Genomic DNA, 14,325 nt, shown 5'->3' on the forward strand with positions numbered 1-14,325 from the left:
GTGCTCGACAACAGAAATCCAATGATCATTCGCTTTTTTTTTTTTCCTTCTGTCTCTGGATCGAGATCGAGAGCTTCCGCCTGTCGGTTCTTTTGCTCCCTGTCTCTTGAGCCTGGGCGCCGAGAGAAAGGCAGGGCAATACAGGTCAAGTGAACATGGCTGCTTCTTTGCTTAACGTTGTGCTGGGTGCCACACTGTTGGCAACAGCCGTCAAGGCCGATGATGTCGATTGGCGTCGCCTTGATGCTGGTCGAATCATGTACTCAGAGATCGCGACAAATGGCTACATGGATCAACCGGTATGTGCTGCCGAAACCCAAGCAACCACCGCTTTTTGCCGTTTGTGCTCTTGTCGACTCGGAAAAGAGGTGTGTCATTCAGATGAGAAGGAGCCATCTCACCTGTGCTCGCGGACATGGCTTGCTCGCTGCCCCCAAGTATTGCAGCGTGCTCACGCCAGAGCAAGTGGGCCGAAGCAGCAACGGGTCAAGTCGCTGGCTCTGCTCTGTCACTCTCAATGATCGACCTGAGGGAAGCGCCGGGGAACATGTGGCCACGTTGTACACGGATAACCAAGGCCTCAACTGGACCGGTGAGCCTCGTCACTTTCCCCCAGCCGCGCGTGCGAGCACATGTCAATCCATGGGTGTGCCATCTCACTCTCTTCTCGGACTGGCTGCATGGGGCCTATAGAACCACACGTTTTGTATCCAGAGCTGCTGGCTCAAAACATTGACACTGCCTACAGTGCCAATATTCTCAGCCATGCAGGCCGTGTGTACGTGCTCAACAACGCCAATCTTGGTTCGTGCATCGATCCCATCCCCACCAGTCTCGGCCCGGAATAGCTCCGATTTGAACCTCCTCACCCATTTGCTCCTAACTGTTCGATTCCGACCTTATCGCTTCGCGGCCTGGTGCTCTGTGGGCATCATACTGGCTATTAGATAATGTCACGACTCTTCCAGATGGCAGCCCGCTCGGCCGCACCGACGAGCTGGGCTACTTTGTCTTTCGCTATACGGATGATGGGGGCGCATCTTGGAGCCCAAACTTTTACAACATTTCCAACCGCCAGACAGCCATTGACCGAAACAACTCCTTTGCTGGCCGGACCAACATCTTTTGGAACGTAGACCAGTTCAAGTCCCGAGGGAACGACACCTACGCCATGTTCACCAAGATCAAGTCGTATCCACAAAACCCACCGGAACAAGGCTTTGTGCTGCATTCACCCAATGCTCTCACAGAGCTCAATGCCTCGGCCGTGCTCTGGAATTTGCTGCCAGATGCTGATGACGGGCCAACGGCCCCAACCCCCTTTGACTCGGCGAAGGTAGTGGCTGAAGAATGGCACGTCGTTCCGTTGGCCCAATCCCCGGGCTTTTTTGCCGTCTTCCGCACCTCTACAGGCTACTTGGGTGCAACCAAAACGGCCGATCCCACGGGCCGCGCCGGCTGGGAGCCCTCGTCGTTGGCCACCTACGATGCCCAACCCTTGCCTGGTTACCGGGCGAATGCCACCACCAGCCTCAAGAACCCACGCGGGCCCATTACCCTCAAGCGTTTCCAAAACGGCCGCTACCTGCTTCTGTGGTATTTCAACAGTGCGAGTGGATATACAGCCGGTGCACGCAGCAGTCGTAACCCTTACTGGCTCTCGTCGGGACGCGAAGTGGATGGGGCCGTGCTTTTTTCGCAGCCTGAAATCGTTCTCTATGATACAGCCTCCACCAACGCTCGCATCGGCTATCCGGATTTCATCGAGGACGTGGATGGTTCTATTTGGATCACGGAGACGGACAAAGTCACCGCTCGCGTCCACTCCTTGCCCGCGGGCTTTGTGAACGCGCTTTTCGGTCAATTCGAGGCCAATCGCCTCATTACGAACGGGCTCGTTCTCAACGTCACCCAGAATGCCACCGCCCGGACTCACTTCGCCGTTCCTCTTTCCTCCCACACCGAAACCTCTTTTGCGGCGGGTGGCATTGGTCAAAGCGCCGGATCCGGCACCACCGTGGTGTTCTGGCTACCGACCAAAGCCCCGCCCGGTGAGCTGTTTCACGCAAGCAACGGTTCGGCCACACTCCATGTGCAACTTCTGCCCAACTGCACCGCCGTATGGCAGGCTGAGCAGGAGAACACCACGTCCACTCTGGCCACAGACCCCGCTTGCTCGGCAACGCTTGGCACAAGTGGACCTCACTTCTTGGCGTTTGTCTGCGACACGGCTGCCGGTCTCGTCTACGTGATGGTGGATGGCCACGTTTGTGATGGTGCACACGTGGAGGAGTGGGGCTGGAACTGGCTCGCCTCTGATCAGGTGATTGTGGGCCGCGGCACTAGCGCCTCGGTGTCTGACGCCGTGCATCAAGGCCTGGTCTATGACCGAGCCCTCCTCACAACCGAACTTGTCTCTCTCTGGCGAGCCTCGGCCCCCTACCAAATCTGAGAATTCCCGACTAAAGTTGTCCAATGCAAGGATCGCTCTTGTCTCAAATTTTCAATAGAAAACCAATGAAAAAACTTGTTCTGAACAATATCAATCACCGACGTCTTGACAACGAGCAGCATCGAATGCTCCTTTGGCATTCACCGCTTCGGTCAAGTTCCTCACGCACCGGAAGACTTTGAGTTGCCACCATTGCCGATTCCACGAGTCGCATCTGTGTCCTCGAGGCAGAAAACGGCCAGACGGTCGATGCGCACAGCTAGCCCTCCCTGTCTTCTTTTCTTGCTGTCTCTGCCTCTCTCTTTGCTGAGCGAGCGCCCCCATTGTTCCTGGTGTGCTGATCCGTGGACCTGCCGACATGGGTGATCCAAACGCCAGCTTGGCCGCCTATAACGGCTTTGTTGCTGAAGGTGGTACCTTTGAGCAGGCCGGCAACCATGCGCGTGCGATTGACTGTTACACCAAGGTACGTGGCTTTGGCGCAGCCGACTGTGCCACGCCTAGTCATGATCGTGTGCGCATGTCTGGTGATGATCGCCTCCCGGTGCGGGGCCGCCTCACCCTTCTTGCCGGTATTGCTGCGCACTAGGCGCTGGAAGCCATCTCCGTGAACGGTGTGCTGCAAGACCCAATTGGCATCAATTGCCTGTGCTCGCGCAGCCGTTGCTATCTTCAGCTGGGAGAGCTTGACGCTGCCCTGACCGATGCTGAAGATTCGCTCAAGGAAAACCCAGAGTTCAATAAGGTAATGCCGTCGAACAGGCTTTTTCCCCCAGCAAGCCTTGGCATGCTGGCCTTGAATAGCGTTTCATGAACACGTCTTCTCTCAACATGTCTGGATTGTGCGGCTTTGCGCAGGGCTTGTTCGCCAAGGCCGAAGCCTTGTACAGCAAGGGTGAATTCGAGTTTGCCCTGCTCAACTTTCACAAGGGCCAGCATCTGCGCCCAGACATGGCTCAGTTTCGCTTGGGCGTGCAAAAGGCACGCGAGGCTATTGAGACAGCCATTGGTGACACGCGCCGCTGCCAACTCTCGAGCGAGGGCGACCTCACGCTCTACCACGACTTTGTGGCTGAGCAGGAGGCTGCACGGATAGCACGCAACAAGCGTGGTGGCAAGAAGGTTGCCACGATGGCCGCCCCCTCGCGGCGACGCCCCGACGCGCACCGGGCACGCAGCGGCAAGAAACCCACCAGCAACGTTAAGCAGCTTCTTGGTGAATTGTACACAGATCGCGAATATCTGGAGAACCTTTTGGCAGATCCCAGTCTGAAGCTGGGAGAGGGTACCTCTGTCAAGTCTTTGGCTAAAAACGGTATCCAGTACCTCGACAAGCGAACTGAGTTTTGGCGCCAGCAAAAGCCCATGTATGTGCGCAAGAGCGAGCAGCGCGAACTCCGTTCCACCAAGTCCAAGTGAGTAGCCATGCTTCGGCTTGACCAGGGTACTCTCACCTCAGCGACCATTGTGCGCTCGAATTCACGTCACCGAGTGCCCCCGTGTTTCCCAGGTCTAAGAGCACAACACAACGCATGGCCACTGCACCTTCCGTAGATCGCGTAGCTCGCCTGATCGAGCAGGCTGAAAATCGTTCGTGCCCACACCGAACCTTGACACCACCCAACAAACATCACTGCTTCCCCCGCTCACCTGAACTTGGGTTGCCCTACCTTGTCCTCTTGATACAGTCAATGATAAGGGCAACTTCGATACAGGCTTGGAAAAGGCCGAACAAGCCAAGGCCGGTGTGGCTGGCGTAATCTCGGCCGACAAGGATCTCTTCGTGGCACGTGTGCACAATGCCTTGGGCACGGCCCTTTTTGCCACAAGCAAAATTGATCAGGCCCATGATGAGTTTTCACAGGTTTGTGCCAGTGCGAATGCGTGTGCGTGTCTTGGCCTCGCTTTGAGGCAAGGCGTGGCGGGCTTTCATGGCCTCTCATGGTCACATCTCACAACTTTGCCCTTCCAAAATTCAGGCAGTGGACGTGGCGCGCAACTTGAAGGACCCTGAATTGCTGGCACGATCCTTGTCCAACCTGGCCAAGAGTCATGCGGCCAAGGGCAATTTCGATGCCGCTGTGACCTGTTGGTCCGAGGCGCAGCCAAACATTACGGACCGCGTGGAGCAGTCTTGGCTGCAACACGAAATGGGCCGTGCGCATCTGGAAATGGGCAAGGCCGACGAGGCTCTAGAGTGCGGCCTGGCCGCGGAGCGGGCCGCAAATGAGACAGGCGATCAAGACTGGCAACTGCACTCTTGGATCCTCTGTGCACAGGCCAATGTTGCGCTGGGCGGTCATCAGTCGGCACTCTCTTATTACGAACAGGCCGCCCAACTGGCGCAACGGCTGCACAAAAGTTCTCTGCATGATGCCATCCGTCAGGAAATGGTGCTGATCGAAGCGCAAGCGTCAGCAGCTTCTGTGCTTGACGGTAGGTCCTGGTAATGATTAATGATTGCTAAGAGACGTAGGCAGAGCAGCTACGAGTTGCACATGACGTGCGAGTTGCACATGACGTGCGGGTTGCACGTCCACCGAGCTCACCGTGTCGCCATCTCTTTCTAGAAGACGAGGACGAAGAGACAGAAGCTGAGAACACCGGTACCGACAATGCTCAAGCTGAGGACCACGCGGATGCAAATGAAGAGTCGACAGCAGAAGATGCGGCTGTGGAGGACCCTGATGCCAATGATGAGGGCGAAGACAATGCGAGCTCTGCCTAAGTGGATCAAATGTCCTTGCAATTTTCGTTGCGCCGAGCCATCACACCTGTGTCTTCCTATGCAAGGACGCATCATGTATTATCTGTCTCATGTTTTCATCACTTGTTCGGTGGGTGCAGCGCATGCTGTCCTATTTTATCCCATCTGCCAGCCTCGGCAGGCAGCTGTGGATGCGCCTTTTGTATGCTGACGAGTAACCTTCACAAAATTGACTGAAACTTGCCAAAGGGCAACAAATCGGCATGGAAGAAGGGTGATGGTGTTGGGGTTTGGGTTTGGGTAGCCAGAAGAGACAGGCCGGCCTCTAGGGCAGGATGAATCGCTAATCGACATGCAGTTGAACAGCTCACAGGTCAAGTTTCAAATTTTCCATAGTTTCCAAATGCCAGCATTTTCACTCGCGCGCCGTGTCCTAACCGCAGACTTTCTGAGGAAATGCAGAAGCCCGTTGCACCAAAGAGCAATGACGAGGGGCGAGATATGTAATCGTGATCTTGTGGTAATGTTGTAGTGGTGGTGCGTTGAGTGCAGATGGTTCTTCAAAGAGGCAAGGAGATGTAGGTGCACGAGACGGGATGGAGAAAGAACCAGACCCCAGACCGCCCATCGCACCATTCCATTCAGCCCGGGCCGTAATTACTGCAAAGAAGGCTTTGATCGATCGGTATCGTACGTCTCAAACGCACCGTCCAAACCCTGACAAGCATCCAGCGTGAGCATGCTGGAGCACGATGTGCGAGCGAAAGTGATGCGCAAGAAAAGCCATGGGCGTGTACCGGGATGGACACCGTGAATTTGTCAAAATACTCACCAGTTTTTCAAAAACGCAGGTATCCAGAGCCGACTGCGTCTCGCGGCACTTGGTAAAGTCCTGGTTCTTCTGGTCCAAGCATTGCCACTGGGCATCCAGCTCTGCGCCGCAGTGCTCGCGCATCTGACGAAAGCTGCAAAAAGACCCAATGTTCCATTCCCAGGACCACACCTTCATAAGTTGAGCCCGATGCACAAGCATCTGCATGGAATCTGACCCGAACTTCCCGAGTCCCAGCAGCTCCAGATATCAGCTGCAAAAAAAAAAAAACGTTGCGTTGGAACGACCTCAGACCAGCCGGGCTGGTTCAAGGAAGACTTACAAGTTGATAGCACAAGTTGTGACGGCAGTACCCTGATCCAGACAGGCACTAGGATCGCCGTTGTTATCGGCCTTGCACCTGCGTGTATGGAGGACACCAGCGCCGACCATGCATGAGGCGCGAAGCAAAGAGCTTTACATGCAAAGAGCACTGCTTGACCAAAAGCGTGCGTGTCGGCTGGAGCCAAGGAGCGCTCTCCAAAGTGGCAAGAGAAGAGGAAAACGCACTTAACAAACGCTTCGTTCTGGGCCTTGCAGGCTTGACCGAGGTGACGCGCAGCGGCCAGTAGCACGGCCGACGTGACGGGCAGCTCGGGGCTGCTCATAGCCTTCTTGTATGCTTCACTGTCCATCCTGCCGGTCGTGTCCGTGCCCAAGCTTACTCGACCGTCGTAACCTGTGAGAAGATGCAGATTTTGCAGCCCTGTGAGACCGTGGTGGATGGGAGGCCATTGTTTCGAACCGAGGCACTTGATGCTTTGAACGCCGAGGCCCTGACCCCTCACTCCCTTCTCATCAAGGTAGACAACAGTCAAGCTGGCCTTGGAGAGCAGCTGCACAGGGCAGTACGAGTGTATCCCCCTCCACAACGCCTCTGCAACACCCGCACAGCTAATCCCTAAAGATGCTATACTATTCCAAGAGACGCAGCCCGGGGTTCCGCTCGACTCAAGACCCAGGAGGCAGGCGCGAGGCGGCAGCCAGCATCCAGCCTTCAGGTACCTGATGGTGTTGAATGAATGAAGCAAGAAGAGACGACGACCAACAAGTTTTTTGTGAATCAACCCTCTCCTCTTTTTTACCAGCATTCTAATTCAAGTTTTTGGTTTTTGCTTGAGGTTCAAGAGGTCTCGCTGGTGAGGTCATAAGTGTATCAAAAACCACACTTCCTTTCCCCTCTCTCTCTCTCTCTCTCTCTCTCTCTCTCTCTCTCTCTCTCTCTCTCTCTCTCTCTCTCTCTCTCTCTCTCTCTCTCTCTCTCTCTCTCTCTCTCTTCGACCACGAGCACAGGATGGCCATGTTCCTGAACCGCGTGCAGCGCCACTTGGTCGCCCCGCGGCAGCCTCTGGCGGTGCTTTACCGCCGTGCGTTGAGCCGTGCCACTCCGCTTTGGGCAAACAAGGATGATGAGGATGTCCTGGCTGCACTGCAAGGTATTGCCCTGGAACCCCAGACTGAGACAACCAGCGCCCAACCTCGCGCTTCGACCGAGCCGAGCCCTCAAAGTGCAGCGGAGGTCACGGAGGGGGCCGCTTCCGAGGCAGGCAACCTCTCCACGATGCTGAAGGACAACGATAAGAAGGGAGAAACTCCCAATTCAATTCCGTCCTGGGCCCGCCTGGCCACGTTGTCCGGTGCGTCTTTCCACCCTTCACCGCTTGTGCTACACCCATGTCTGCCACGGCCGCAGTTCGGTCGCACTCATTATGCACCGCTGCCCCAACTGTAATAGGTGCGGCCGCCCCTCGTACGCAGGATCTGCGCGCTGTGCTGCACAAGGCTGCTGATCAATGGTGAGCTACGACCACCCGGGCCACTTCACGCTCACCCTCCTTGAGCTCAAAGATGTGGGCTCGTGTCTGCGCTGTTCGTCCTCACTGTGCTACCGCCCCGTTCATCCCCCTCTTACACAGGAATGCGCGCCGCGCGCTCCCCAAGGCTGACTTGAGCCGTTTCCCGGGTGGCATGGACAATGACGATGCTGTCTATGCTCTGGTACGTTGCCTCTCCCTGGCTGTGTGCGAGTGATGCTTTGAGATCCTTGCCAGCTCATTCTACGCTAAATGGGGCCTGTGGCGAATCGATAGGGACTCGTCGATGCCTCGCTGTCGGTCGAGGAGCAAATCAAGGCTCACACGGACTTTAGTTCACAGTTGGAAGAGCTCAAATCTGAGCCCGCCTACGCCCGTTACTTTGGTCATCTTTCTGCAACGGCCCTCGGTCGCAACCCTCATATGAGTGCTGAGCGCAAGCGGGAAATTCTGCAAAACATCTTCACGGAGCTCAAGGGGGCCATTGCCGCTCGCAAGGCCACTGCATAATGCAGTTCACACCCACCTAGCAGTCGTCATCTGGCCCAGTCTCCTTGCAACCTTCCGTCTCACAATAGCCGCTCCTCTTTATTCTTTCATGCTGACGCTGTGTGTGCCCTGTGCGCAAAACACAGCATTCGTCCCTTGACCAAACTTCTTTCACCTCACTCCGATGCAATGACCTTGTCTTCATCCATAAATGAATTTTCCCCGACCCCTTCCTGTATCCCTTGTTTTCCCTTGCTCCCTCGCCCCCTTTTTTCTCCCCTTTCCACCACTCTGCCTTCGTTTTTTAAAAGAACAATTGTATCCCACTGAATCCTGCTTCGTCCACTCGTGTGCCGCGGACTGCAAGCCCAGCCCCACGCAAAGAACGAGGCAGCCATGCAAGGATGACAAACAACTTTCTATTGTTTATTGGACAGGTGGCCCGGCGGGATTAAGACGTCTCCCACACGAAAGCAGATAAAGGCACTCCAAATTTTCCACGAAAACGACAGAGAACAATGCACCAAAGGAGGGGACACAAAGCACCACCTTGAGCTAGAGTAGTAGACGTACAACGTCACAAAAGAAGAAACACACAATGCGCCAAGGGCTGGCAGGAACAGATATGGAAGGAGAGAAAAAAAAAGGAAAAAGCAAGCAATCGCCATACACATGTACCAGGCAACACAAGTCCCAGCTCACCAGGAGAAGCCTTGGGCACGCACACATTCAGTTAAAAAAAAACAGCTCCCCTGACACAAAATCAGGTGAGTGGGGTATACCTGACACAAAGGAGGTATAACTACGCCTTCTGCTCCTCCACAAAAGCTTGCAGGGTGCGCAGAATGGCCTTGCTCTCCGCCACTACGCCGTCCACGCCACCCTCCAAGGTTTCAAGCTGCTCGTGAATCTCATTGGCAAAGGGAGTGAACATCTGGATCAGCCGGCGCACCGAGTTGGCAAAGGCTTTGCGCTCCTGGGCCTGTGCCACCTGAAGCTGCTGCTGCTTGGCCTCAAGATCGGCCTTACGCGCCAGCATATCCTGTAGGTCGCCGGCCAGCTGCATACGGCGTTTCTGGTTCTCGCTTTGCATGATGGTCACGTGACTTTGCTGCTTCTTGTACTCGCGGCTGATGACCTCTTGCAGCTCGCCACACTGCTGTTCCAGTGCTTCCAGCTGCGTTTGCATCACGCTTAAGTCATCGCGCTTGGTGACAACAGCCTCCTCCAGCTGTTGGCAGCGGTCCTTGAGCTCCAGCTTGTGCAAATCACTGTCCTTGGTCTGACTTGTCAGCTTGTGCAACTGACCCTGCAACACAGGCAACACTTGTCGTTGCAACAGACCTACGACATGAAGACGGTGAATTAAGCGCCACAGGATGTGAGATCTCGCCGGGTTGTTGCCTAGCACCAAAGGTGAACAAGGCATGCACATCATCAATCCAACAGGTGGGAAACTGACGGTTGAGCTGTTCATGGGGTTGGTCCACGCTGCCGTTCACGGAGACGACCGCCTCCATGCCAAACTGTTGCAGCAAAACATTGGCTTCTGCTGTTTGCTCCTGCAAGCCATCGACGGTCTTGGAGATGTCAATCTCGACTTTGCACAGGTCTTGCTCGAGCTGATCCTTGCGCTGCTCTGCCAAATCCAGGTCACGCTCCAGCTGACGCTGTTTGGCGTTGATGCGCTCCACGTCTGCAGTCGTCATCTCTTGCTGATCTCGCATCACCTGAAGTATATTTAGCACAAACGTGATGAGAATGAAACAACAGAGCCAAAAAAAAAAAAAAAAAAAAAAAAAAAGAGTAACAACAAACAAAAAACGCCAGACCAACACCAGCCTGATTGGCTCGATGCCGTTGGGCTGAGCCCGGCACGAAACTCATGGGGCCAAGCAAGCTGAGCCTTTCCCAACCTTGAGCTTGGCAATCTCGGCGTTCAGCGCCTCGAGCTCTTGCTCCTTTTCCGTGATGGCCTGCATGGTCTGAGCAGTCTTGAGCTGATAGCGCTCTTGGTGCTGCTTGAGCGTCTTGATGAGCTCCAAGAAGCGCGTACGGTCCTCCTGCAATGCCGAGCGCTTTGTCTCAATGGCCGACAGGGCCGGGCACTCTGCCTCGAGCTTCTGTAGCTCCTCAATGCAACCCTGGTGTTTCTCCTCCAGGTGTGCGTGGGTATTGACGAGCTCCTCCATGCGACCCGCAAACAGCAGTTCACACGAGGGCTTGTCGATGTGTCCGGACATGAAATCGGCATATGACTACACGGATGAGCCGCCGGGGCAGCCGGCCAGAGATTTGAAGTCACCAACATGAGGACTGGTATGCGTACTATTACCATACCCTTGATTGAGCTGCAAGAAACACCACGCGCAACGCACCTGGATGCCGTGATCGAAGATGTCGGCTGAGAAGAAGAGATCTGAGTCCTGGGGGTCGAAGATGTTCTCGCTAATGCGGGTTAGCGTGATGATTTCGTCCTCCATATCAAGAAACTGCACAAGCATGGCGCAACGAACAGACGAAAATGGAATCAAAATGATGCTCGATGGCAACAAAACACACGAGTGCATGCCGACTGAACGCGGGGGGAAGCCGGCACGCTGTACGTTGACAGGTCGAGGTTCAGCCCCAACGCTCTGGCAAGATTGACATACCCGAGTAGCATCGACGAGCCACGTCAGCGCGCCCAGCAGCTTGGGCCAGTTGTGCGAGGAGCCCGACGCAAAGATGGTTGACTTTTTGATCGGGAAGGGGTAACCCAAATACTTCATTATCTCGGGGATCTCGTCTTCAGGCTTGTACTTGTCCCAGGGAAACATGGGGTCAAGCAGGCCATAGATGTGCTGAAACATTTTCACAAAGATCTTGTTGGAGGGAGCGGCCAGCATCTTGGCCGAGATCATGTCAGGATAGCCGGTCTCGCTGAGAAACACCACCAGGTCTCGGATGGCCTTCTTCAGGTATTGCTTGTCGGACCATTCTCGAGGGTCGCTGGTGCCTGTGGCGGAACCGTGGATGCTGGAGCGACGACCGCCGATGCTGCGACGACTGCTCATGGACGACGCGAGAGATCCGCGGCTAATAGACTGGCGCGACGCATCCCACGCCGCTGACGAGGTTGGACGCGAGCTCAATCCCATGGACCGACGACTCACTCCCATGGATTGTCGGCTCACACCAACGCTCTGACGGTCCTTCTTAACCACTCGCCGAGCATCGCCAAACGACTGACGGCCGTGCAAGTTCTCCAAACCTCCGAGTGAGGCGCGAGACGTCATGGTGACGGTGGCAGCCAGCGCACAACAGCCGCCCAACTCGTCACGATCGCTCCAAAACTCAAGCTTGGTGCAGCTGTGCGACAACGAAATAAAAAAAATGCTGGGCTGACGACACCTTTCGCCCTTTGCGAATAAGAATTTCAAATTTTGGCGCCAATGAAATTCGTGACACCATTCAGGGGGTCAACCTATAGCTAAATTTTTTCGCGGCAATTTTCAAACGACAATCATCCATCGTCTCAAGTGTGGTCTCTCTATCTCTCTCTCTCTCTCTTCCTCTCTCTTCCTCATTTTCTTTTCATCTTTCTTTTCTATACTGTTCTCTCTCTTTTTCTCTCTCGTGACAAAATTTTCAGGAGACGGTTTTTTTTGGGGGGTGGGGAGTGTGCGTGTGTGTTTTTAGGGGGGATCGGGTGCCTGAAGACTTGGTTCCGGCTCCTGTCTGCCTTCCCTGCAACAGCAGTGGCTATCGCTGACAACGAGGGGTAGGCACCAGTGCTTCCATCCCCTGTAGCGCAGTCACATCTCTCCCACAGACTGACCTGACGCCTGTTGGTTCAATGTCCACGGCCTCGATGTTTAGAGTGTCAGGCGAAAGCACATTGTGATATACATCATGGCCCCGCGACGCTCGACGGGAGGCGAACGGTGAGCCTTCGCGGTTGAGCTTCTTCCTGTCGCAAACCCGCCTAGTCATTGGCTGGCACGCTGACAAGCGCGGCTAGTCAGGCAGAAATCAGTCTTTCTCACGCATTCGCCGCCTCTGCTTGCGACCACCTCGGCTAGGGAGAACATCCTGGTCGCCGCTCGTGTTCGCCCAAACATCCATTCAGGCGTCAACGATGACGATGAACAGGAGTGTGTCACAGTCAATGGCAACCGCATCATTGTCAATGACCGCAACTTTGACTATGACCAAGTTTTAGACAACTCTAGCAGCCAGGTACGTGGACCTCAGTCCCAACGACTTGAATCGCCTTCCTGTATGCGCTCACCTTGGTATATGCCATGCTCTCTACCTGAGTTCAGGCTGATGTTTTTGAGCGAATCGGGAAGCATGTCGTGATGGGCTGTCTCGATGGCTTCAACGGCACCATCTTTGCCTAGTATGAATCGCTCCCACCCCTGGCGCCTCAGCCACGACCCCCATGAAGCCATGCCAATTCACAAATTGTGCTTGCTCGGCCCCCACCTACAGTGGCCAAACGGGTAGCGGCAAGACTTTTACCATGCTGGGTAAGGCAAGAGTGGTACTGTACGCCATCTGCATCTCTTCTCTCCGGCAACCCTGAGTGGCTCACGCGCATCAAATTCACAAACTAGGTGCGCAAAGCACTCTCGGCAGCCTTGTGGAGAACATGCAGGGCGTCATTCCCCGGGCGTGTGACTACATTTTTGATCACTTGGTACGTGGAAAGAGCGTGAAAGAACCTCACGAGGGGTTTTCCCATTCAATCACAAATGCCACTTGCTTTGCTCTCACGCTTGGGCATACCCCCGCCGCGCTTCAGAATGAAAGCGGATCAAGCTTCAAGATCAAATGCTCCATGGCCGAAATTTACAACGAGGCCGTCTATGATCTACTCGATCCAGCGGCCAAGGCTAAACCTGTGCGCGAGGACAACGCCCGAGACATCGTGTTTGTTGAAGGACAAGAAGAGAAAATCATCGGCTCACCTCAAGAGGCCTTGGCCGTAAGTTGGTCAACGATAGTTCCAGAAGGCGCCCGTGTCAACATGCTGCTGGCGCCATTGAATGCACCCTCTGTGCTGGCACTCACTGCGCGAGAGTGCGCTCTGACGCTTCAATCCAAGTTGGTCGCCTTGTTTCCCTGACGTCCCGGTCTGCCCTCCTCGATGCTGTTATCCATAGGTTCTGGAGGAAGGCAATCGCAACCGCCGCGTGGCTGAGACATCCATGAATCGTGAAAGCAGTCGCTCTCACGCTATTTTCACCCTGAACATCGAAGTTGTGGTAAGTTGTTAATTCTGCTCGGCCCAAGAACACGTTGGTGGAACACTCACGCATACATACTCACATACCTGACCCACCTTGTGATTGCTTATCAACAGCAAGAGCACGAGGGTGGCATCAAGACAGTGCGAAAGTCCCGGCTAAATCTTGTTGACTTGGCCGGCTCGGAGCGCCAACGTGACACCCAAGCTGCAGGCGAGCGTCTCAAGGAAGCCAGTCAGATCAACAAGTCACTCTCAACTTTGGGCAATGTCATCAACAGCTTGACTCGCACATCAAGCAGTGGGCGCCATGTTCCTTATCGTGATTCAAAGCTTACCTTCTTGTTGCGCGATTCGCTGGGTGGCAATACCCGAACAGCCCTCATCGCCACAATCAACCCCTCCAGCAAGTGAGTATGCACATCCAAATTCACGCCCTTGGGGCGTGCTGATGACCTGCCTGCCATGCCCTTCAAAGCATGTGCTATGCACCAGTTTATCAGGCACATGTCAACTCATCAACCTGATCTGTCCTCCCCGATGGCCAGATCATTTGGCGAGACCCTGTCCACACTTCAGTTCGCGCAACGCGCCAAGCTCATTCAAAATCGCACCAAGAAGAATGAGGGCTTCACTGGCAGCGTAGCCGAGCTGCAAGCTGAGATTAAGCGGCTCAAAACTGCCCTCGAAAAATTTGAACGTACGGTCATTACTACAAGCCGCTTTAACCCCCCATCACCTCCAAGACCTGTCTTTTGA

General features: G+C 54.8%; 5 protein-coding genes across 5 annotated transcripts; 4 read left to right on the forward strand and 1 right to left on the reverse strand.

The window, feature by feature from the left end:
* Positions 1 to 155: 155 nt before the first annotated feature.
* Positions 156 to 2,452, forward strand: MONBRDRAFT_22941 (uncharacterized protein; the record flags this gene model as incomplete). Its single annotated transcript, XM_001743022.1, has 4 exons — positions 156 to 299; positions 367 to 592; positions 694 to 804; positions 948 to 2,452. 4 exons carry the CDS (start codon positions 156 to 158, stop codon positions 2,450 to 2,452), a joined length of 1,986 nt encoding a protein of 661 aa, XP_001743074.1.
* Positions 2,453 to 3,092: 640 nt separating this feature from the next.
* On the forward strand, positions 3,093 to 4,833 carry MONBRDRAFT_542 (uncharacterized protein; the record flags this gene model as incomplete). The annotated part of the gene is made up of 5 exons (XM_001743023.1): positions 3,093 to 3,197; positions 3,311 to 3,867; positions 3,972 to 4,042; positions 4,141 to 4,316; positions 4,432 to 4,833. Coding segments are annotated over 5 exons (1,311 nt in total), but the record flags the coding sequence as incomplete, so codon positions are not given.
* A 1,592-nt stretch (positions 4,834 to 6,425) lies between these two features.
* On the forward strand, positions 6,426 to 8,669 carry MONBRDRAFT_31235 (uncharacterized protein; the record flags this gene model as incomplete). The annotated part of the gene is made up of 6 exons (XM_001743024.1): positions 6,426 to 6,479; positions 6,838 to 7,031; positions 7,159 to 7,667; positions 7,766 to 7,826; positions 7,947 to 8,028; positions 8,121 to 8,669. The coding sequence occupies 6 exons, from the start codon at positions 6,426 to 6,428 to the stop codon at positions 8,352 to 8,354; spliced, it is 1,134 nt and encodes a 377-aa protein (XP_001743076.1). The 3' UTR covers positions 8,355 to 8,669.
* Positions 8,670 to 9,135: 466 nt separating this feature from the next.
* MONBRDRAFT_22944 (uncharacterized protein) lies at positions 9,136 to 11,389 on the reverse strand (the record flags this gene model as incomplete). The annotated part of the gene is made up of 5 exons (XM_001743343.1): positions 9,136 to 9,659; positions 9,682 to 10,063; positions 10,250 to 10,591; positions 10,712 to 10,825; positions 10,988 to 11,389. The coding sequence occupies 5 exons, from the start codon at positions 11,387 to 11,389 to the stop codon at positions 9,136 to 9,138; spliced, it is 1,764 nt and encodes a 587-aa protein (XP_001743395.1).
* A 1,281-nt stretch (positions 11,390 to 12,670) lies between these two features.
* Positions 12,671 to 14,325, forward strand: MONBRDRAFT_14564 (uncharacterized protein; the record flags this gene model as incomplete). Its single annotated transcript, XM_001743025.1, has 7 exons — positions 12,671 to 12,717; positions 12,810 to 12,861; positions 12,967 to 13,032; positions 13,123 to 13,305; positions 13,484 to 13,579; positions 13,696 to 13,976; positions 14,115 to 14,325. Coding segments are annotated over 7 exons (936 nt in total), but the record flags the coding sequence as incomplete, so codon positions are not given.

This window comes from Monosiga brevicollis, genomic scaffold, assembly GCF_000002865.3.
Source record: "Monosiga brevicollis MX1 MONBRscaffold_3 genomic scaffold, whole genome shotgun sequence".
Taxonomy (NCBI): domain Eukaryota; class Choanoflagellata; order Craspedida; family Salpingoecidae; genus Monosiga; species Monosiga brevicollis.